General features: G+C 36.9%; 1 protein-coding gene across 1 annotated transcript in view; it reads left to right on the top strand.

Moving 5' to 3' along the window:
- The window catches only part of LOC103776996 (DENN domain-containing protein 4C-like), a 46860-nt gene that overhangs the window by 6367 nt on the left and 15646 nt on the right, over nucleotides 1-24847 (top strand). Inside the window, 20 exon segments of the mRNA XM_008944530.1 lie at nucleotides 452-704; nucleotides 1656-1725; nucleotides 2955-3124; nucleotides 4704-4945; nucleotides 5775-5841; nucleotides 6547-6605; nucleotides 7972-8116; nucleotides 8475-8650; nucleotides 11840-11940; nucleotides 13426-13644; nucleotides 14678-14823; nucleotides 15981-16016; nucleotides 16247-16377; nucleotides 17248-17380; nucleotides 17864-18070; nucleotides 18749-18877; nucleotides 19644-19788; nucleotides 22472-22597; nucleotides 23375-23512; nucleotides 24705-24847. The exon segment at nucleotides 24705-24847 is cut by the window's right edge and continues 24 nt beyond it. Of these exon segments, the coding sequence (XP_008942778.1) occupies nucleotides 452-704; nucleotides 1656-1725; nucleotides 2955-3124; nucleotides 4704-4945; nucleotides 5775-5841; nucleotides 6547-6605; nucleotides 7972-8116; nucleotides 8475-8650; nucleotides 11840-11940; nucleotides 13426-13644; nucleotides 14678-14823; nucleotides 15981-16016; nucleotides 16247-16377; nucleotides 17248-17380; nucleotides 17864-18070; nucleotides 18749-18877; nucleotides 19644-19788; nucleotides 22472-22597; nucleotides 23375-23512; nucleotides 24705-24847 (2836 nt within the window).

Below are 24847 nucleotides of genomic sequence, written 5' to 3'. Positions count from 1 at the left end.
TGTTTTTTTGCAAAAAAATACTTAAAAAAAAAAAAAAAAAAAAAAAAAAGGCAACCTTGAAATGACTTTCCAGACATTTTAGTGGTGGAAATAATTTCTAAGAAATAATTGCATATCTTGTGTGCAAGCAATATAAAGCTCTCATTGTGTCTACTTTTCATTGATAGTGCAGCATGCCTGCTAATTCTGTAACTAAATCCTTTCCAGTGTGGCTTGATTTTATTTTTCTATGACTATGATTTGTTCCCACAGTGATTTCTTGTAGCATATAAATATTTCTGAACAGTTTATTTGCCTCAAGCTGTGCATGATGAATGGCAACGTATCAGATGCTTGTCGGGACGTTGCAATGATACAGGGTGCTAATGGATGTCCAGTATCTGTGAATTTTTCCAAGTAACTTCATACGTATTTGAAGGCGCCTGATCCTTTGTTTCCTTCTTGCCTGCAGAGTTCTGTATGAAGGGAAAGAACGCATCATTTCGGGCTGCGAGGTGATTCAGGCCACGCCTTACGGCCGCTGCGCCAACGTTAACAACAGCTCAGCCTCCTCGCAGCGCATCTTCATCACGTACCGCAGGGCTCCTGCCGTGCGGCCTCAGAACTCGTTGGCAGTGACGGATATCTGTGTCATTGTAACCAGCAAAGGAGAAACCCCACCTCACACGTTTTGCAAAGTTGATAAGAATTTAAATTGTGGTATGGTGAGTATTTAAAAGCTTGAGTCTTTTTTTTTTTTTTTAAAACTGGACAAACAAACCCAAAGGAGTACCTCTCTGAACTCTTCCTAGCACTTTTGATAACTGTGTTCTATCACTACATCATAATTCTTTCATTCTGTATACCATGCGTGAGACTTCAGTTTTGTCAGTTTTATTGCTCTTTGGTGTTAAGAAGTACGGCTTCTGACTGATTACTTGCTGCTGCAGTTTGCATATTTGTGTCCAGGTGCTATTTAAAAGTGTTGTGATGGACTTTTTTTTTTTTTTTTTTTTTTAAATTATACCCCCCCACTTTGGTGATGCTGATGCTCAGGATGAATCACAAATGCTTTTTTCTTAGTTATTAGTAATGCCTATGTTACTAAGACATGTAAGAATGATAATTACTGCTTACACTTTCTTAGTTTGCTTTTTTTACAGTCAGTTCACTTTTATTTAGTCTATTTTGCATTTAGTTTACTCAGGCTAGAATAAGGAATCTTTTTTGAATGGTAGAGTGTATTTAGACAAACTGCAAAACCAGTATGGAAATCACCAGTTTATGGAAGTACAATAAACGCGCCAGGTGATGATATTTAGTATTTCACTTCCACTGATGAGATTTTTATAAGAATATCCTTTTAACTAACCAAGAAAATGCAAAGATGCCAAGTGATCTTCTTCAGCTTTCTGCTGGAATAAGTCAGAATAGTGTGGTGGTGTGAAGATTATTTTATGTAAATCCTGTAATCTCTAAAATATGTGAGAAGGATGAATTCTCGATTTCGTGATTTACATGAACTCAGCAGCCAACCAGTCATTTTATTCTGTAATACTTTTTATTTAAATGTCTGCTTTGTTTCTAAGTGGGAGTATATTCAAATGCTTATACTTGATTTCTCTGCTGCCTGTTGTCATCTTTGCTGATTCTAAGATGAAACTTGTGTCTTCCAGTGGGGTTCCAGTGTATACCTTTGTTATAAGAAGTCTGTGCCAGCTTCTAACTCTCTAGCATATAAAGCTGGTAAGTAATTTTAGAAGCAGACTGTCTAAATACACTAACAGAAGGATTTAAATGTCTTGTTGAAATGAAATAATTTTAAAAGCTTAAATGCTGTCTGTCATAATTCTGTTCCTGGAGCCAATCAGTTAAAGTCAACTCCTGTAATGCCTTTTTATTGCTGTCCTCACATTTTCCCAGAGAATTAAAAAAAAAAAGCCTTTATAGGAATAGCATTGTTCTGTATTAATTTGATTCTTATCATGACAGGTTTGGTAGTTTAGGAGCTTCAGTAGAAAACTTAGCAAGCTTTTCAGGTGTAACAAAAGACTTCATATTTTTTGTGTTGGTGATGATGGAGGAGGAGTAAAATTCCTTTCAATATTACTCATTTTTCTTTTGTCTCACAGCTAATGAAACATCTTTAATTTAATTTGAAAGTTAAATGTGTTTATTCCCTTCAGTTCTATCACTATTCACCTGTTTCTTATTTGAGGAGAGTGGAAAATACTCTGAACAATAAGTGACAAAAAGTATTTTCTTTTATCTGGCTTCTATAAGTTAGTTGTTTGTTTGTTTTTTAATGCATTCCTACAGATTTATTTTTTTCCTAAGGAAGTTCAAAAAAACTTCTGAAAAGAGTTTCTACTAAGCTCTAGGTGCACCAAATTTCTTTGAAAGGTATAATGTACCAAGCAGAAGTGAAAAGCATAGATAGTGAAGTGAGTGCTAGTGTCCCTATTTTCTACCAAAAAGAGTTAGATATATTCTGAAAGCTGAATAAATTATTTAAATTTAACATATTAACTGATTAGCAGAGAATGGGGACAGACAGCTAGTTCATCCTATTTTCAGTTTAGGTATTGCTTCTGTTTTTACAGTGGGTAAGTTATCACTGTCTTCATAGGAGTTTATTTGTCATTAAATCCATTCCAATGGCACATTTAAATAGTACAGGTAATTCCTAATTGGTATAAAGTAAGAATCATAACTAGTTTTTACCACATACTGTTTTTTGAGCAATTACTGGAGTTTTTCAGTACTCATACTGAAAAAATTTTTAAATGATTGTTACTTGTATAACTTACTCTTACTGTCAGATGAGAGACGTTCTTCTTCTGCAGATATAATCTTCAGTTATTAAGTGCAGACAACCAACAGACTTTGCTGCATATTGTGTAAAATATATTGCTTATGTTATTTAGGGCCTGCAGAGCAAATGTACTTACTTTTTCTTCTTCTTTCTTTTGAAGGCTTAATTTTCAGATATCCTCAAGAGAACTATGAATCATTCCCACTGTCGGAATCTGTACCTCTCTTCTGCCTTCCTATGGGAGCTACTATTGAGTGCTGGGACCCTCAAACCAAATATCCACTACCAGTTTTCTCAACGTTTGTACTGACCTGTTCCTCTGCAGAAAAGGTATGGATCCACACTGTGGCTGGTTGTTGCTTTTAGTTCAGATGGCTGCTGTGAAGAAAAATAGACATTGGTTCTTCTGTATCTGAGAAATACTACAAAATAATTCATTACATATTTCCCTGATGAAATTGTATTTCTTAAGCCTTCATGTAAGACAGAAGAAAACCAAAACAGGAAATAGCTGGAAGAGTGTGTGCTTTTCAGTCCCAAGTGAGCTGAACCATACACGTAACAAAACCAAAACCCACAGCGTGTGGATTTCTCTGTTCTCTCAAGTAAGAAGTTTCTGGGACTGGAAATATAGCCTGCATGTTAAAGAGATGTTCACTCACCATGTCTGTTAGCAATGTTGAAGTAGTTTTCCTATGGTTACTGTAAAAGCCACTTCTGTGTGAATTGATGTAATTGGGCTTTGTAGAGATCTATGTCTGTGAATAGAAATATGGTTACCAGAAAACAGCAAGGCAGGGAGAGCAAAAGTATGTGCTGAGAGGGGTAGCACATGAAAGACTCTGAAGAACTGTTGAGCTCTTGAGACCAGTGTTGCTGTTGACTTCACATGAAGTGATAGATTCAGAACACCAGCCGTCTGCTGAGTCTGTATGAGGCCACCAACACACATGAGCCCCCAAAATGTTCTGCATGACTCAGCTGACATCAGTGTCTGTGCTACACAGGCAGAGGCTACAGGATTGTGGGTGCACCTGGTGAAGCAAGGAGGCCATTCATTGTTTGTGGTTGGTCTCCCAGCTGTTGCTTCAGCTTGCCAGCTGTGCCTGTGTGCTTGTGAACTGCAGGAGAGAATAAGTGATTTGAGAGGGAATAAGTGATTTGAGTGCCTGACGAGCTCTCTGTGACTAATAAGGAGCAGTTTGGCTCTTAGTGATAATAGCTCAATTCCCACTCTGCCTCAATCCCCTATCAGGGAAATTTATTTAGTGCTCCATTTCCAAACAACAAAAAGGTCTTTCTCCAATATATTAACACTGTTTTACAAGGAGGAATGTAGTAGCTGCCAGTATTTTTCTGAGACAATGTATAGTGTAGTATCGATCTTTCCCTGTTTTCCTTTAGCTAAGCTTGCCAGAATAATTCAGCTAATAATGAAAATGACAAGTAGGGGAGAAATATCTGAAAAAGTCAGTAGCTGTTTTGCTTGATAAAATGAGTGAAGTCAAAGCTAAAATAATTCAGTCTGGTAACGATAGGGGAATTTACTGAACACAAACATTTAATGACGGTTTGGGTTTGTTGTTTTTTTTGTTTATTGGGTTTTTACCATGACTGTTAATATGTACCGTTTTGTCACAGCGTGCAGTTTGCTTCCCTTTCAATATATTGAGTACGAATACTTTTTTGAGGAAAGTGCAATGAAAAAGAAGAAGAGAGGGGCAAGAATCCAAAGCATATATAAGGATACTTTGCTTATGTTACATAAATTAAAAGCCATTTAACAAGCTACCACCAAAAGCACTATAGCGTGTGGGCACACACCAAAGGCCTAAGAATGCTTCAGAAGTTCTAATCCAACCTTCTGTTAAATACTGTGTCTACTCAGCTGTTTTTCTTCATCTTTTAGGTTTATGGTGCTGCTATTCAGTTTTATGAGCCATATCCCCGGGAGCTGCTGACAGAAAAACAGCAATGGCAGCTGGGTCTTCTGACAGCTGTGGAGAGGAAAGTGGTTACTTCAAAGTCCATCAATTCCAACAAATGCATCTGCCTTCTGTCACATTGGCCTTTCTTCGACGCGTTTCGAAAATTTCTGATGTTCATCTATAAATTGTCTGTCTCTGGACCTCATCCCCTTCCCATTGAAAAGTATGCAAAACATTTTTCAAGTTAATGTGGGAAGATAGCTCAATAAGTCGTATGATTTGTTTGTCACACTTACTTAGGTGTATTAATTCCATCTTCTTCTTGCGTTGTGTAGCTTATGTTGTACCGATAGAAATTATTGCTGCTTCCCTTTCACAGCAGTGACTTGTGCTGTGCCAGGAAAGCAAACTGGATTTTACTGTGGCTTTTCTGTTAGAATATGTCCAGCCTGTTTACCTTTCTCTTAACTACATCAAACACCAGAAATGACTGATATATAAGATATATGCTACATTTGCAGTCCTGCATTTGAGGTTACTAAATACAAGCTCAGCGACTCTGTGCATTAGCAATGAGTATCTGTGTCTGTTTCCAAGCAGTGCAACTAATGCAGGTTGTGTGTGTGTTTAAACTTTATATAGAGGATGCTTTTCATGGCCCTAAAAGTTTGCTGAAATACTATATTACCTTCACAACTATTAGACACAAGGCAGTGACCTGTCTAGTTTCTCTTAGCTAAGTCTCATTAGAAACTCTAAAATGGGGTTAGGCTGTCTGGGATTTTAAATCGCTTGCTTAAATACCAGTGTGTTCTTATCTTTCACATACATATCTGAAGCTGCCAGTATTAGTTTTCACACATGACATATGAGTGACTGGAGCTGCTTTGTTTCAGTTTTCAACAGACCATTAAACTCACCAGAACAGTAAAGAAATATTAACAACCTTTCTAAAATGTGTAACCACAGTAATTCCAAAATGTGATTAACATTCTTTTCTGTCCCTGATCAGTCCCCAGTGCTGGTTTTGTAACATCTTGTCTTCCTTTCAGGCACATTTCCCATTTTATGCACAATATACCTTTCCCTTCACCACAAAGGCCAAGAATTCTTGTGCAGGTAAGCAAAACATTTTCGTCTATCTTTAGCTACAATAATGGCAAACCCTCTTTCTTCCTTTGGAAACCCTGCTTTCTTCCTTTAGGCTTTTCACTCAGCTTTGAACATGTATCTGCTGGAAGGGAGATGGGAGGAGATAGCTTATATTAGTGGAAGGGTTGCCTTCTCTACCATTGACATAAACCTGGGGTAACTTAACAAAGGAGACTGTTCCAGACTTCAGGTGGTGCAAATGGCAGCAGTATCCTGCTTGCGTTTCTGAAATTTCTGCCATATATTATTTTGTTTTATAGGCACTGTTTGCATTACCTTGGCCAGGGGGGAGGGGGGTGGTGATAGAGGGTGCGCAATACTTTGTCTTTCTCTCACTTGTTCCCCCACTACTATGGGTCAAAGGTTAGTCTCTCAGGGCACTCTCTCTTGTGCTTTTCTGTTTAATCACCTAGCAGGAGTTACATGTTCAACAATGAGTCACCATTTCCTGTAACTTCTGTGGATCATTTCAGTGACTAATACAAGCTCTGTTGACTTAGTAAACTTAAGTCCCAAAGAGTGCCTCTGATTTGCACCTCTTCTGTGACGTTGTGACTCTGTCTCCCACACAGTTTATGAGGCTATGGATATACATTTATATTGTAATATTATATATACTGTGGTAACTTTGGACCTGTCCATATCACTCACATACTACTTTATCTGTTTCAGCTTTCTGCCCATGATGCATTAATATTGTCTCAGCCAGTTTCTACACCGTTGCCATTAAGGTATCGTTATCAGTCATATAAATGTATGCTTCTTAAAAAATTCAGAGGCAAATATGAGTGAGTCATAGGAGGAAGCCAAATATTAATGCAACATTATTAGATCTTATAAACAGAAAGCTCCGTATGTATTTATAATATTATGCAGTGCTGTCTTTGACATAGACCTGTCCTTTGTGGAAGAATAATATCACTAATTATCCTGAAATAAAGATGAATTGCCAGGTTATTGTAGGAACTCTAGAGAAAGAAGAAGGAGGCTGTGAGGAAAAAAATATATCTATCTGAATTACTTGTATTTTTTGAACTCGTATAGTAAGCAAATTTCTTTTTTAAATGCATGGATGGAGTGTTTATCTTTTTTTTTCTTTTCCTCTCTTTGTGGATCAAAAAAGGACATTCACATCAAGGAGGTACATGAAATGAGTCACTGCAACTGAGTGTGTGAACATTGCAGAAATTCAGAATTATACCTAAAAATTAGTATTTTTCTTGGATGGTTGGTGCAGTCTCTGTGGATAGTGCCCACATCTTCTGGGCAGGAGCTCCCTATGATTGTGACATCAGGTTTTGTTTAAGTGGTTTCGTTGATTTTTGGTTTGTTTTTAAGTTAGAACCAAAGCTATTATCTTGTAATTTTTTTTCACCTATTAAACTTTTTTCATATAATACCCTGTATGCAGAAGAATCCCATGTTTAATTACATAGTGATTAAAGTGAAAAGTTGCAGCCAGCCACTAAACTGCAAAGTAACGTGAGCACTTTTCTAAGAACACATTTTACACCCCTGTGCCCTTACAGACATCATTACAATTCCTAAATATGTGCAGTGCAGACAAATGATACAGAGTCTACACTGTAGAAACTAAAATCACATTGAATCAGAATGATGGATTGATTTTACCTGACTAGTATTAGAATTTCATACTGTGTTTCTAAGATGAAATGGATACTCTAGTTCACGTTTTTTTGCCTTAGGTAACCCATCATATGAAACTACTGGTGTTTTGTGCTTGGGTTGGTTGTTAACCGGTTAGATCTGTTTTACTGTAATGAAGGGAAGATGCTTGTCCATACAGGAGAGAGAGCACCAAAAAAACCCCACAAGCTCAGCAGCAGCCTGGTGTAGCGTACGTTTCTGTAGCAACAGAATTTGTATTTAGGCTGCATTACTTTGTGGCAATACAAGTCTCTTACAGAGGTAGTAGCCATTGGATAGATAGGTAGATGTTTGATGTGTGATAACATTAGCACCACTGAACTAGCTGGTCTTGAACATTTGTCAAAACTTTGATAGTAGTGATTTAGATTTTCTTCATTTAAATCCTATAACATTCTTATTCTCTTCCCCTTCCCTCCCACTCCTTAGCGGAGCAAACTTCAGCACTCTGCTAATGAATCTTGGACCGGAAAACTGTGCCACTCTGTTACTCTTTGTATTACTAGAAGGCAAGATCCTCCTCCATTCTCTTAGACCAGCTGTGCTGACAGGAGTTGCTGAAGCTGTGGTAGCTGTAAGTACAAAATGTTTTGTACAGAAGTGAGAGAAATCAGTTCAGACTCCACTGTTGTTACAAGGGTTTTCAACTGAAAATGGTTGGTGCACTAAATAATCATTTTTCATAGCAATGTCATTTAGTGAATGTGCCCTAGCACGTCTCACTGTTACAACTATTAGAATAATCAACATTTTTTCATAGATAATTAAGAGATGCACAGTAAATATGCAGTCAAACCTGACGAGTTGTTTCTGAATGTTACAAGGCTTTTAGCAATTTCATTTTAACTTAACTGCATATAACTTCTTGGTTTGTATTTTACAGTGTTGTCTTGTTTTAATGCGTTGGTTTGATTTGATTTTTTTTCCTTCAGATGATATTTCCATTTCAGTGGCAATGTCCATACATCCCCCTCTGCCCTTTGTCTCTGGCCACCGTGCTCAACGCACCTCTGCCCTTTATTGTTGGCGTTGATTCACGATATTTTGATCTCTACGATCCACCTCAGGACATCGTGTGCATTGACTTAGACACGAACATGGTGTACATGTAAGCTCTATGGAGTTGTTTTTACATTTATGTGTAGATGGAGAGATTGCTGAAATGCTCAAGAGTTAAATCTGTTGAACACTGTTTTATCCGACGTGATTTGTTTCTTACTGTCCTCTGTTCTTTTTCTCATTCCTAATGTTTCATAGCAAAATAAAACTTGCTAAACTAAGGGCCAGCATTGGTCAGCTGCCTATAAAATTTTTTTTTTTTTTCTGCCCCACTTTCTTATTGTTTCCATTTTCACCTTGACATACCAGTTGTGTATTTGGTTCACCTGTGTTCAGTGACTGTTGGTGTGAACATGAGTGCTTCAGGACTCTTCATGACAGCTTTTGATGCTATCTTGGACTCACAACACTTTTATATTACTGTTAATAAAGAAATTTTTTTTTTAGTTACAGAGGCCACATTTTTTGTAAGATCAATCAAGCAAAATCTGGTTTCTTAACTATGTTCAATCTAAAATATTTTCACTTGATGTTTTTGGAGCTCTTCTTAAATTGAAGGTGTTGCATGAACAGTTTCTCCACGCCTTCTTGAGGAGAGGCTAATTCAGAGTAAATGTTCTGTTTTTCTGTAATATCTAAATGAGAGTACAACCAACAGAGTTAAAATCAGTTGTTTCAGGTGTTGTAATTCATAAAGGTATGAAATTACTTTCCATTTAAAATTAAATTAATCAAACAGAAAGAGGCTTCTAAGATAGTTCAAGATGAGGGTGAACATCACTAAATAAAGTGCATTGTGAAAATAGTTTAACTTCATCTCATGCCACTTGTTAACGATTGATTTTTGTTTTTACTAACTTGAGTTAGAATTACACATTGGATCTATGAGTCAGTTGAATGCTTTCCTGATTTTCATTGTGTCAAAATGATCCCTCATCTAATGAAGCAAATATTTCCTTTGCATTACTGAAATGATTTGTTTTATTAGTAGCATCAAAGGAAATAGTTAAAAAATGGGGCAGATTGTGTTTGATTGGTTTGTTTGTTTTTATTCCTTCCCCCAGGTCCCCATTAAAAACACTGCAAAAAGCATTTTCATCACTGTACATGCATTATGCCACCCAAATAACAATTATAATAGATATTGTGAAACAAGGACATGTTGAAGAAACTCAAGGAAGATAACTTGTGTGTATGAAGATATTTGCAGTGAAAAATACCTGAATGGTTTTGTTCATAATTTGAATGGAGTTTGAAGACTGGGTTGCAGAATAACGGAGACAGAAATGGGATTTAGCAGGGAGATAAGGATATCAAGATTCTGTTGGGATGACTGCTAGAAAGACCAAGTACCAATCTTAAACGGATTGGTTACTGAACTAAAAACCTACTAGTGAATGACCTTCTATAAGGCACACAGCTTTGAAGATGCCTGCACTTCTTCTTTTACAGTCTTATAAGTCTTTTTCAACAGTTCAGTGTTGTGGTTTTTTTATTTTGCCTGCCCGTATTGCGTATATCTCATCTGTAATGCTTATTTGACTTCTAGATGAATTTGGCATCTGTAAAATTTGACTTCTGTAAATGTGAGACATTGTTACCTGCATCATAAAATGTTTTTAACCTGGAAATGAGGATAGTTTTCAATTTTGGAGGTTTGGAGGTAAAACTAAATCTCCATAAAGCACTTCATGTTGAAGATCATACAGAATTCTTAAATACTATGTGATTAGTGAATAAAGATTAATGTTCCATTTTATTTTATCCACATCTCTTTCTGCCCATGCTTATTTCTGTGGCAATGCTGCTTTTTTTTTTTTTTTTTAAGCTGTAAAACCATTTAACAGTACCATTGCTACCTTTGAAAGACTGCGTAGGAGGAAAATAACATGTGAAGAAGTCTGTATTTTCTACTATATCTTTCTGTCGAGTGTCTTTTTACAGCAAGTTTGCTGCTATCTTCCTTATGATAGACTGAAGCTTTATTTACTGCCAAAAAAATACTGAAGGCCTTCTATTCATTCAGCATTTTCCTTAATACTTTTTTTTTTTTTTTTTGCTTGTTTTCAGCTATTCTTGTGAAAGTAACATTGAAATCTGGTTAAGGAAAGTAGCCGTTTTAGGGCAAAGATTTGAGAGTTTGTTTTATTTTTATAGCAGGATTTTTTTCCCTTGCATTTTTGGAACAGTACCACTTACACTGTTTATAGGCATGCCATTGGAGGGTGGGGGGGAGGAGAAAAATGGGCAAAGGCATTCGTAAGCATGCTTTTTTTCTGTAACTCCTGAAACTTTGGCTTCCTTCCTAAGATAGTTCTGTGTCAACACCAGTTGAGCAAACAATAATTGGACAAACATTTCACTGATGTAAAGGGCAAAGCAATCAGTGACAGCATCAGCTCAGACAGTAATAACCAATTAGGTCCTGTGGCTACAAGGCTGCTTGTGCTCCCTTTTAACAGCAATTCTCCCCCACCTTCTGCATTCTAGAAGAAAACGTAGGAGTTCTCAGAGTTTACTCCCTACTCTCTGTATCTTTATCTCCAGCTGCTTTAAACAAGGTCTGGCATTGTAGCCATTGTCCTTCTGACAAAGATGAGCGTCCCTTTAGGCCAGTTTACCCCATTGCTTAGTCAACCACATAATTTTCAGACTGCAAACTGAATTCTGTATCTTCCTAGTCCCTGCTTCCCTTGTTGAAGCTGGAACTGAGTTGCCATAGACATGGTAGAGTGCACCAGATGACCATAAGGCTTCCAGGCTGGTCTTCCAGCATTTTGCAGTAACAAATTCACGTTGTATTCCAAACTGTCTTTATTTGTATCAGAAGCAGTATAGCAGGTTTCTGGTAATATGAACTTTACACAGTAATCATATACAGATTAGTGTACTTAAATTATGTTAGCAAGAGTGATAACAATTCTGAAAGGGAACTCAGTTAAGTAAAACTTCAAGTAAAAAGCCTAAATCAAGTCTTAATGCAGGTCCTCCATACAGACTGCGTAAAACTCTACTCATAACTCAGTTTATACTCTTCTGTATCTGAGGAAATGAAATTCTGAGTTGCGTTACTACCATTTTTTAAATTTTGACAAATAGGGATAGTAACACAATTTGTTTTGTTAACAACTTTTTATTTACTGTGTTCTGAAAATGAAGCACCTTATGGATGTGGAACCTGTTCCTTTTTTTGTATGGTCTGTATTTTATATATCCTTTATTCCTTCCCCTGTTTTAGATCGGATGATAAGAAAAGCAGCAACTGGAAGCAGTTTCCTAAGAAGCCATGTAAATGTCTGCTCAGCACCTTAAAGAAACTGCACCCACAGCTGGCAGCAGGTGAAATATATAAAATAAAATGACAAAGTTTAAGAACAGAAACTGCCAAAAGCAGGGAAAGTAAATATTCAAAGAAAACCACTGAATTTTCTGATAGATGCCTACAGGTCTGAATTTATAATTGGTATATGAATGTGAGAACTTCCTTCCATCATATGTGGTATGAATTATTTTTTTAGATTTTTTTTTTCTGTGCTGTGACTTCTTAAAGTTTGAAGGTTCTGTTTTCTTTTAGCCTTTACTCATGATTAAATTACATTTAAACAAAGATTCAGCTGAAGCACATTTGGACCTCGACCTGAAACAATATTCGCAGTTCTAATCAAAAATAGAGGAAGAGAAGATATGAGTAAAATAACGTTGAATATCTCAGCTATTGTGCAGATACTATTGAGTATCTCAGATGACTTTTCTACAAAAATAATCAGGTAGCTGAATTTTGACAAAGTATTTTGTCAAAAGAAAAAGAAAAACTGACTATCTTCAGCCTAATGACTTGAACAGGTGAGAGGAAAGTTGTAGCTGACATACAGTTTTCAAGCATTGCTTCTTTCTGATTGTGGATAGGGCCTTTAGTGTAAGCTGGTTCACAATATGTTAGGTTTCATTACCATGGAGGAAGAGACAATGATAGCCTCATGGATATAAAAGATACATCAAATATGTTAACTATGGAAACAGAAAAGGACATTAAGTAAGAGGCAGGTGTTCCTGTCTCAGATTTCTATAATTTTTTTTTTTTTTTTTTTCAGTTAGTGTTTACTTAATATTTTAAAAACCCTCAAATTTTTCCTTTGGTTTTATCAGCAGGGTATGTCATGCAATCTCCCTAATATAGAACTACTTCCTAGTTTTACCTCGAGCAGAACTAGTGGTCTTTTTTAGACAGATGCTTTTTTCTATGTTGGCAATATTTTAATAGAGATATAATATTTATATATAAATATAGCTATATCTATTATAATAACTGATATTTTTGTTACAATAAAAAGTGTGGAACTGTAATTCTCAGCAGTACCTGCTACTGTTAATGTTTTTTCTTTAAGAGTGCAAGAGTAAATTCTGATTATCATCTACATGTTTCTGTTCTTTGAGGCACTGAAATGTGAGTTTTGATGAGAAAAATAGTTTCAGGACCTTTCTTTTTAGATGCTCAGATCAGGGAAAACATGGTCCTCTCTATTTGTGCTGACATGTTGCTGGAAGACTACATTCAGTTGAGTGTGTGATAACATTAACTCAGCTGAGATCCTTCTCATTGTTTCATGTCCCAGAGGGCTTAGATGAGTTAGAAAAATAATCAACTCTTGAGGTAACCTGCCTTTTATACAGGTCAGATCAACTGGAAAATAATCACAGAATTTCTGGTGTTTGTCACTTCTGACTATGGGCAAATAGACAAAAGAAAAGTTTGTCTTCAGTGTCTTGCAAAAGATACCTGTTCGAATACACGTTGGTTTAATATAGGATTGTCTCTCTTGCTAGTTCACAGGAAGACTCAAGAAGGCTCTGCAGTAGAGATGACTCCTATTGAGGCTGATTTCTCCTGGCAGAAGAAGATGATAGAACTTGAGATGGAGATCCAGGAAGCTTTTCTCCGTTTCATGGCATCTATTTTGAAGGGTTACAGAACATTCCTCAAGCCAATCACGCAGGCGCCTTCAAATAAAGCAACTGCTGCTGATTCCTTGTTTGATCATCAAGGTAAGGGTGAGGCAAACCAGCTGCTGACAGCACTGGCAGTGGTACAACTTTAGGGTTGAGAAGCTGCTTAACTTTAAAGGGTCAAAGTTCCCTTTTGGTTGTACAATTCTTGACAATGTTTATAATAGAAATTGTATAAAGTTAAACTATTCAGAGTTGATTAGAACAGATACATGCACATAGAACTGGCATTTTGTGGTAGTTCTGGTGCTAGAAAAGCTGTCTTCCAGTAGCATCATGCCCTCTCTGCATGGCATAATCCATAAGGGCAGCTTTTGGGAATGAAAGAATATTTCTCGATTTGTACAGGGAAAAAAATTCCTGAAGCCCAGTAATGAAGAACAGAGTAATGTTCTTGATAAATACACAGCGACTGGGGCAGAGATCAGAAACATAACAAAACAACCAATAGTCAGCAAATGTCATCTTATTTTTCTCATCACCTTAACTTTTCAGATCCGTTTGTGAGTTTTATCTGTTCGTTAGATAAAATGTCAGAGGCGTGGGGTTTTTTGTTGTGTTGTTTTGGGGTTGTTCTTTTGTTTGGTGGTGCTGATTTTTTTTTTTTTTTTTTTTTTAAATTACTGGAAAAGAGATTTGAGAAGATTTTTGGTCAAAGTTTTGGAAGGATTTTGGAAATTGGAAAATTTTCAGGTCCATATTAGGAAAACATAGTTTTTTTAGTATTGTTTTAACTGTTAGGTACTTCTGCTTTTGTACAAGGATTTTGTACAATCATCTCCCTTTTCTTGCACAAAAAGTCAACAAACACAGTGAGCAGATTACATTAGGCAAGTATTGTTAACTATGAAAACTAATTACAATGGTGAAAAATAATTATTCAGAAAAGCTGTTTTTTTCCTCTTCTAAACTGAGTAGTGATAAGTAATTGTTTTTGTTGATAAAGACAATAGTTTCTGTATTAGCACTTTAAATGTTTTGTGTTGGCAATTTATGTTAATACTTATGAACTCTTAACTGGTATTTAGTTGTATATAACCTTTTATAAATATATAAATCCTTTTGTAACCAGGATTTTTAAAAAGCAGAGACCGCGCATATACGAAGTTCTACACACACCTCACCAAAACGCAGATATTCAGCCGCTTTATTGAAGAGTGCAGTTTCGTGAGTGACAAAGATACCGGCTTGGCCTTTTTTGATGACTGCATAGAAAAGGTGAAAAACGTCTGGAAATACTAATAAGTTATGTTTCTGTTCATTTTGTGTTCTTGTCCTGGTTTTCAGCTGTAAAGGTAGATATCCTCTGCAGCGAATGTTGTGAGGGATTTGAATTCTTGGTGGGTATTGATGAGTTATTTTCTTCTTTCATCTTCTTGCAGTCGTCATTTTCTGTGCTGATGCAGGACCTTTCAGTAAAGCCCTGTCAGATGTCAAGCTGTAAGATAACATAAGAAGTACCAGTAGCTGATGCTTCAGCACAGTGCCATCCATGTCTTCCCCTTAACAGCCCTCCCTCTGTTCTGGATTTACATACCAGTGGTCATCTGTGTTGTTGCTCTTTGTCACAGAAATTAAACTGAAAACACAAACCCATGCCTAGTACGCTATTTCTGGTCATTGATTTATGTAGATATGATCTCCTTTCATTGCCTCATATTTAATATGAGAGATTTCTGTAACCCATTCTTGTTCTTTGAAACGAAGTGTCTTCAGCATGGTTCTGGTCTTTTGGTTATTGAATTTAAAGCTTCATCTGTAAAATGCCGAGTTCACAACATGAAAGTTAGGAGCTAAAGAATTATATGCATTTTTTTAAGGTATAGATGCAATTCTTTCTGGACAGGAACTTCATTTTCATACCAAGTTCTCACAGAATGAGTCTTTGATTCAGTATTAATTCCAAACAAATTAACACTTGTAAACAGACCACAATATAAGTGTGTGCAGTTTATTTGCTTTTGTTTTTCTGCCTGCTGAGCATGGTGGATGCATCTAGAGTAAACTTTGTTTAATATTGTTAATAATTTGATACTCTTGCAGGTTGTTAATATGTTAATTGCATATCCAAATTGTCATATTGAAAATGTCAGCTAAACAGCACTTTAATCAGTTAAACTAAATGAAAGACCTTTCCTTTGATAGATTTAGGATTTTGTATCTAGTAGACAATATCAGTAGACTAAAAGCATGCTGATTGCTGCATTTTCTTCCAGCAAAGGAAGTATTTGAAAAAGACATTAATTGGTTCTACAGTAATATGAAAATTTAGTGTTTCATATTTCAGTAAGTTTTTCAATAAGCTTTAATAGAATTGCTTAAGTTTTTTTTTAATTGAGAAGAAATACCAGTTGTTTTTTTTTCTCTTTTCCCAGCTCTTTCCAGATAAAGGAACAGAAAAAGGAGAGAAGGTACTTTGTCCTTCAGAATGTTTAGAGATATCTGATATTGAAATAAAAACAGAACGATAAGGCTGGGGTTTTGATATTTGAGTAACTAGAACAAATATATATTTTTTAATGTATAAAATCAAATACAGTGTGTATAAATATCTTTTTTACATACAGTAACTTAGCTAATGTTAAAAAGGACATTTTATCCCAAAGTCAGACTGTACTCAGAGTACAAACTCTGTTTTCAGGTTGATGTAGATTCTGTCGAAGATGCACGGTTGATTGAACTTGATGAATCACAAAAAAGTGAACACACAGTGTTCATAATGCCACCAGAACCTCCTGCTGATGATGGACAGAACCGAGTGCCAAAATACAGGTACAAGTTAAACAGCCACAAGTAGGGAAACTATAGTGCTTATGACTTTAAGCAGGACAGGTGTTCCATTGTGGTGCAGGGCTTGTCTTAATGTTCAGAAGTCTCTTTAAAAAGATAGGAAATGCCTGGACTCTAGTCTGAAGCTCTAGAAGTCAATGTTTTATGTGTGTGTCTAAAGGTATGTGGATGTGGGGTTTAATTTTTCAATAACTTCTTTCCAACTCTACAGTAATACTTTTCTACATCTATTTAGTGTGTTTCTTCCTGGTTGAGCCATTTGTGTGTTTTGTAACAACTGCAGTGTGCTTTGTTTCACAGAGGGGCTGTTGAGGTGGGTAATGGATCTGCCCAGTACTATTGATATGCAGCTGATGAACTGGAAGCCACTCCACTTTTCAAACTCTTTTCATTTAGTGTTTTTCAGCCCTGTGCAGAAATTGTGGAGTTCTAGGCAATCTGAGTTTTTTTGGTGGGTGTGTGTGTGGTTTTTTTTGTTTTTTTTTTTTCTCCTCTTCTTGTCTCTCTTGGAGGTCACAAAGGTTTGGTTTCCAGCTGTTGTCCTTGATAATCATCACCTGTGCTTCCCTGACCTTCATGATATGGATGGCAGTCTGGTCCTTGTTTCCATTGTCTGTGGAGTTTAAAGTGTCCAGGGCACTTTCTTGTCATATCCTTGTGAATAAGTCTAAAAGGATCTTGCTGTCTTCTTTCCTTTTTTCTTTTTTTTTTCCCCCTGGGTCTGTAAGCTCCGTTTTGTCCGTTGTTTGCACACAAGTTGTCTTTGTATGCCTTTCTTGCTATTCAGCAGGTATGTGAAAAGCATTTCTTTTTTTCTTTTTAGTTTAATTTTATTTTTAATCATCTATACAGCTATAAAAACTTTCCACGACTAGATGTCAAGCTGTTTGACAGGCCACAGGAGCTCAAGCTCTCCTTCAGCAGACACCCAGTTGGAAGCAGCATTTCAAATAGTCCAGCACTCATGGCGAAGAGGACAAAACAGGTCAGATAGCCCTTACTGTAATCACTGTGTGAACACGGAAAAATACCAAGGTGTTGGTTTTTTTTACAGTTGAGTCTACCTATTTATACTTTAATGTTATTACAAGTCAGGTCTTTATAACTACTGAGAACTGACACTTGTGAAAGAAAAATAAGCTGGCAAATAAAATACTGTCTGAGATTAGTTTATTGTAAACCCCATTTTTAAGCTTTAGGCTGTTATATAAAACAAAAGGAAATTAAAGTTAATGTTAGAGTGGGGAAGGGAGTTAATAAAAAGGAGGATTAATTCTAATGCTAGTGTTTGCTTGTAGAGAGCATTAGTATGAGAGTGGTAAGAAGGTAAGAGCTTCAATTGAATGTTTGTCTGTTATTATTAAATGCTTACTTTTAAGAAGCCACTATCTTGAGTTAGTAATGGTTTCTAGATTCATGATGTTACATGTTTTGTCTGGTTTTTGTTTTTTTTTTTTCACCCTTACAGGAGATAAAAACAGCCCATAAATTAGCTAAGAAGTATTATGTAAGCCCCCCGCAGTGGGCTAAGTGTCTCTTCAGTCATAGTTACAGCCTGTGGTTTATTTGCCTGCCAGCCTACATCAGAGTTGCACATCCCAAGGTCAAAGCACTGCAGCAGGCGTACGATGTTCTGATTAAAATGAGGAAAACTGAGGTGGAACCACTAGACGAGGCAAGTGTGAATTAAAAAATGTTGCCATAAACATGGAATAGAAGATGAGGTGTAAGTATAGTGTACTCCACCACCAGGTTAAACATGCTTACAGTTTGACCTGTTTCAAAGCCACCTTGAAATGATCTCAAAGAGATCTGCTTAACTAGGCCGACTGAAAATTAGTTTCCTTTCTCATCACCAGTGTAGTGTCAGCTGGGTCAAGTACTCCAACTTAGTGTAGCTAACCTTCTCCCAGGCTTTTTCAAGAAGGAATTGCATGAATATCCCTATTTTTTAAATGCACTTCGAATTAATGCTTTGCAGACCTACTGAACTGAAGGGCAAATGGATTTGTGTGCCGAATGTCATTCTTTCAGTAGTACTCACAGGCACACAGCAGCAGGTTATCCTGCTTTTTGCGTGGGCGTTTCCTTCCCTCCTTTATTTCGCAAAGAGAAGAGCAGAGTGGAAAAAAAACTCAGGGTTCTCAACAATGTGACTGCTGATGTTATTTCAGCTCCTGTGATTTCCTGTTTCATTTTTGCCCTCTCTTCTGACTGTGGAGTGTTATGCATTGAGTAGCTGCTCTTACATGGCTTTCCCTTTCACATGTGTAAACGCTGGAAATCGGAGAAGAGCTTAAGCTGTTTCAAATCCTTATCGTCAGCCCATTTATGCATTTCCCTGTCTCGTCAGGTCTGCTACAGAGTTGTAATGCAGCTCTGTGGGCTGTGGGGTCAGCCTGTTCAGGCTGTGAGAGTCCTCTTTGAAATGAAAAATGCTGGAATACAGCCAAATGCCATCACCTATGGTTATTACAATAAGGTAAGAGAAGTCTTGACAAGGGATACTGGTCCAGTGCCTCCCTTGCTTTTGTTACTCTCCTTGTCCTTTAGCAAATTTTGAAGTTTGTTTCTTACAAACTTTTCACTTGGGTTTACTGATTCTGCTGGGGAAGCAAGCATTCTGGATGTGCTTATAATTCCCTGCATCTACTCTGTGCAGTTCTGCACTGTTAAGTTTACATTTTTGTGTAGTTTTGCTAACTAAAAGTTCTACTGAAATACTCATTTATAGTGTTTCCATTTCCAAGGTTTAAAACCTGTCTAGTGCTTGCATGTCAAAACTGCCTGTTCCTTGGTATATCCTTTAAGGTAGCAGGATTCAAGATGGATGAATACTGGAATTAGGCTAGCTGAAGTAACCTCCCCATCTTTTCCTTGCTTCCAAAATTCCTGTGATATGCTGATGAAACTTCTTAGTAAAGTAGACTGTGTAAAGCAGTAGTAAAAGAGGTGCTGCTGTGGTGTTTTGTTTTACCAAAGTATATCAGTAAGAACAAACCCTCCTTATTTACTTAAAGAAATCTTGATCCATTGTTTGTTGTTGCTCAGATATTGTATCCAGAGCTATGGGGTAAAAAGGAACAGCTCATAAAAAGGAGCAGCTTGTAAAAACTCAAACATTTGTCTTTCACATAGCTGACAGGAAGTGCCTTTTTCAAGTGCAGGGAAAAAAGGCTTCTCACTGTACTGTGTTTCTTAGTGTAACTTTCTTACTGTTTTTGTTATTGCAATGCTTGGTTTTGCAGGCAGTTTTAGAGTCTCCTTGGCCTAGCAGTAACCGCAGTGGCACGTTCCTGTGGACAAAGGTACGAAATGTGGTTCGTGGCACAGCACAGTTTAGGCAGTGCTTAAAGAAATCAACGCAGAGCCCACAAGTACCTCTGATACCAGGTAATAAGCTGGTTTAAATTTATTTATATGTGGTGAAGTAGAGCATGACATGCTTTCTAATAGGTTGCAGCTAACACTGTGGCTCTTACAAGTGGAAATTTCCAGGGTATAAAAATTATAATTGCCAGCTTGATGCTTGAAACAGTCTTAGAATTTCTTTTGCATACTGTTGTCTGAATTGTGTTGCTACAATTTCGTATTCTCATTACGTATGCAAGCAAAATTATTTACTGTTGTATGAAGAGGTTAGATTTATTTAAAAAGCTGAAGTTAAATCTGCTCTTACTAACCAGCTCTCGTTCATGTCTTTAGCTCCACGGAGTGCCACGGGTGGAAGTGATGGGGACGTGGTGAGCCACGGTAGCGTGGATAGTTCTAATGATGCTAGCAGTGGGGAGCACACTCTCTTCATCAGTGACTTAGTCAGGCTTGATTCCATTGATAATCACTCTAGCACAGGTACTAGATTCTGCTGGGTTTCACTACTAACAGTCCCACAAAAGGCTACATTTTCTAGTTTCCCATTGATTTCCCCTCCACAACTGCCACCTTCTGCTCTTAAGGCTGTGGAGAATCAAGTGTGGAGTGAAACTAGGTAAATAAAAAGAAATACAGTAGTGTGAACGTAACTTCTCTACTGCAGATCATGCTGCTGCTTTAGAGCAAACCGTTGCAGAAGTAGTGTCATGTTAAAATAAATTTCTTGCTGTGGTCTCATGAACCTTGCTTTTTTGCTAATCTTCAGAAAAAGTGCAAAGCCTCTGACATATGCATGTGTTCATTTTGAATATTGTCATTTAATCATGGAACGAATAGTCTATATGCGTAAAACCTTTCCTCAGCATTAAAGGAGTATAAGCTGCTGAGGTGATTAGAAGATGATGCTTTAAAATGTTGCTTCTTGATGGTAGAGAGGCCTAATTGGCATTCCTGGAATTAGTATCTTGTGTTTGCTTACAGTAAACTGTGCTTTTAAATGCCATATTCAAGCTACTTAATAGTAGCTGCTAAACTTGAAAATAAATATAGCAATTATCAGAACCTTGCCATATAGTCTATAGGAGACACCTTGGGAATGAAAAGACAGGTGGTAAACTGGAGAAAAACTCTGCCTTTAAATGGGGTGTGCACTTTTCAAACTGGAGTAAAAAGAGCGCATGCAGGAAGTTAATCACTTGAGATGCGAGGACAGAATTCATGGTTCTTTGTATCTGCTTTAGTACTGGTTACATCCTACCTGTGCACAGTCTCAACTAAACTTCCTCTCTGTGTGTACTTCAAAACTTAATGTACAAATGGTTCTTGCACACTCTTCATGTTTTTAATATCTTTGGCCCTTCTGTAAAGAGAACTTTGAGTCTTATTCCTGTGCTTCATCTGATATGCCTTCCTAGATTACTGAATTTCCCTTCTCTCTGCTCTTTGTGCTCTGCTTTTTGCTCTTTGCTGTCTCTTGGGTGCCGCATTTGTCCTTGGCTATCACGGTGTGGGGTGCAGACTTAACATGGTGTGAAGCCTTGGATGCACGTGTGCATTATTTCTACCCTTGAATGTTACTTCTGCAGGTAATTCACACATTTATTGATAGGGTGTTTTTGCTTCTGTGCAAAGCAGGGATACTAATGTTATTAAATGATGATAGAGGAAAAAATAAAGACCGAAGAATATAAGAAATGACTTGCCTATAGAAAATATTTTTCCTATAGTAGTCAAAAGGAGTAATTGATGGCTGCTCAAAATTTTAACTTTAATTCTTTTTTTACGTGTTTTCTCTTTGTTGGTAAACAGCAATAATATGTGTTGTAGATAATTCATATCTGTCACTCAAGTTTTGTGGAGCTTCCTAATACCTCTCACACTCAATAAGTTACGTTTTGGTATTTTAAATACTGTCATGTATTCTAATAGGTACTCTAAGGCATATCAATTATCCTGTTTAACATCGTGCTGTGGGATACATCCCATATAGTAGTTTTGAATTTTTGCATATGCAGCAGCACTTTGGGTAATAACAGAGAAAAGAGTGTCTTTCTAGACTGTTTCCTATGGCAGACTTTTTGGAGTGCTATAAAGGATTTTTTAAAAATTACTATTTATTTATTGAGAACGAGTTACAGCTGTCAAGTTTAACCAGTCTTGTGGAGGAACAGGGTTTTTATTTAAAAAAAAAAAAGTTTATATTTTTACTTTTTCTATTGCATTTTCTATTTTCCACTATAGAACAGAGATGTAGCACAGTTTATGGTGCAGTTCTTTTCAGGGATGCAGGCATTGTTAGAAGCTTGCTCAGTTACTGCTGAATTTTTCTGAAGTTCTTCTGTAGATGCATTTTAGAGTTTAGCTTGCCCAGCAATGAGATATTTCATGCTAATGAGAAGGGAAATGAATGAAAGGAGATACAGTATGTTAAAAGTAGTTACTCACTGCAGTGTTCCTGGGGGAATAACTTCTATTTAATATGATAATTAGAAAAGTAAATTTGGATTGTATAGCCTGATTATCTCTGCTGTCACAGTCATCAAGTAGATAGGTGCACAGGTTAGGCATTTTGGTGATTTTGCTATGAAATTTTCTGGCTGAACAAAATGTGAAACAAACTAATTTCAGTTCTGTTCTTACTGAAAAACTGATTTATGAAAAAAAAAAGCAGATCTGAGGGATATGTTTATATTTCTTCAAACAGGTGGTCAGTCAGACCAGGGCTATGGATCAAAGGATGAACTTTTAAGAGGTGATGGGGATAGTCTTCATGCAATTGAAACACAAGTGGAGAAAGGTTTTTCTTCTAAAGCTGAAGACCTAATAGGAGGTTAAGTATGCATGTTTACATTGATGAAGGATTTTTGTAATAAATTGCATTAGACTACCATAAACACTTAATATATTGAACTCATAATGTTGCCAAGGTTAAAATATGACTGTGAAATCTGATGGACTGCTTCTGTGCCCTAGATAATAGCAATGGATTACATATAGGTAGAAATAAGCTTTTATTATCCTAATGTAATATAGATGGAAAAAATTGGACCAGTGCTGGGGCAGACAGTATTTTGAATTCCATTCCTCTCATTTGTATATTTGAAAACTTGACCTTTTTTTTTTCAGATGTACAATGACCTACTAAAAGGCACTAGTGCTTCCTAGAAACTCTTCTCAGCTGTAGAAAGTAGTCATCTGCTGCCTTCTATCCAGATTTTGCCATAGTGGCTTTCTCATTACTGAATATTTCATATCTTGTTACTGGATTCTTAATGTGAATTTAGCCTTCTAAAGCTCTCATTAAACTAGCAGCCTTAGATGAAAATCTTAGAACTGCTCTTCCTGCTCTACTTGGGTTACTTGAAAAACACCAAGGGAAGAAATCAGCATATGCTCTAACCTCACAAACAGCTAAGCACTCTCTGCATAGTACTGTCTGCTGTCATTTGTCTGGTTATTATTTCCAGGAAATGCTCAGTACTAAGCAGGCCAGATCCTCTAGATTGTAATTACGTGAAGGAACAGTGTTAGATTTTATATTTTCTGTAACAGTGTGAACAAAGTTATTTAGTTAATTTGACTAAAGTTCATAATGACTTTCTTGTAGAGGTTTGTACTGAGACATCTGATGAAAAGCAACAGCTGAATACAGAAACTCATAATCCAACAGACCCACCTCCTTGGGGTAACAGTATTGTGAAAGTTCCATCTGGCATTTTTGATAGCAGTGGAAGGAAAAGCAGTGGTGGTGAGTCACTGGGCAAAACAGAGCTTGCTAAAGTCCTGATCTTGTTGTACTCTAATGTTTCGGAATCTTTTTCATGCTATGAAAAGAAAAAAACCCACCTTTATTCAAAGTGCAGATATCTTGCACAACATTTCCTTTCTGCCATTATCCTTTACAGGTAACTTAGAAGGAACTTGAGAATTCTGAGGTTGAAATGTACTAGAAAACCAAGAGAATTAGGGTCTCCAGCCTTGCTGATCTTGGACAAGTCTCTTTATTCCTGTGGCTTTCATTGCCAGTGTCTAACCTGGAGCAATGTATGTTGTCTTTGTGCCATACAAAATTTATTTATGTGTCTGGAGATTTATCGTGAGGAAGGCTTACAGATCTTTAAAAGCCAAATCTTGAGGCTCATTTCTTTTATGCCTGTCTCTGACTATGGCCATGTAGTCCAGCTTCAGTGTAGCTTGAAAGCAAGGACTTGAATCTCAGGCCAGAAGTTGCCCAGAACCTTTCTGGAAATTTAGAGCTGATGACTGGTCAAGAAGCAGCATCGATGTGAGACTCAAACTCCAGCAGTGGATATGGTACATTGGGTCTTCTGCTGGGATCCTGATGTAGTACAATTGTCATACTTATGGAGGTTTTTGCCTAGCTAACACAGGTTTCTAGGCAGTAAATTCACCCAATTACCCTAAGGAAATGTGAATATAAGATTAGTTTATATCTTCCACATGACAAATTTAATTAGCTTTTTCTAAATACAGCTGTGTCATAAATGAAGTAGTGTTTCTGTGTTGTGCAGACACACATGATATGTTTTTTTCAGAACCAGAATGAGATACAGAATTTGATGTATGGATGTGTGAATATAGCTGTGGAAAGAAAATAGAGCAATCTTTACTTATACTTGCATTTTCTTTTAGTACATGTATGTAGCATTTACTCTCTGCTGGGTGTTGGCCCAGGGAAAAGAACTAGAAGCCATAAAAGTCTTTGACTTCAAGGAATCAGAGTAGATGACTTTCTATTTGCAGATTGCCTTTGCAGCCAGTAAAATAACTTGTTAATACTAGTGTAACTTCCTAATGGATAACTTGAGATTGCCATGCTTCCAGTCTTCTCACCAGTAAGATGTCATGTGACTTTTAGGAAATAAACATTTTTGGTGGCTGTGGATACCATATTAATACCTGTTTTCTTTCAGAAGCTGGTTCTAGCCCACTGTTCATAACTCAGGATTCAGTTGAAGATGTAGTCTTTGGTGATGTTTCTCCTAAGAAAACAAGTGAAAAAGGACAGAAGAGGCAGAAACTGTTTTCAGAGAGAAGCTGCAGTTTCAGCAGTGAAAGC

Source organism: Merops nubicus, unplaced genomic scaffold, assembly GCF_000691845.1.
Source record: "Merops nubicus isolate BGI_N331 unplaced genomic scaffold, ASM69184v1 scaffold32957, whole genome shotgun sequence".
Taxonomy (NCBI): domain Eukaryota; kingdom Metazoa; phylum Chordata; class Aves; order Coraciiformes; family Meropidae; genus Merops; species Merops nubicus.
Note: the sequence above shows the minus strand (reverse complement) of the source record. Positions and strands in the feature narration are given on the sequence as shown.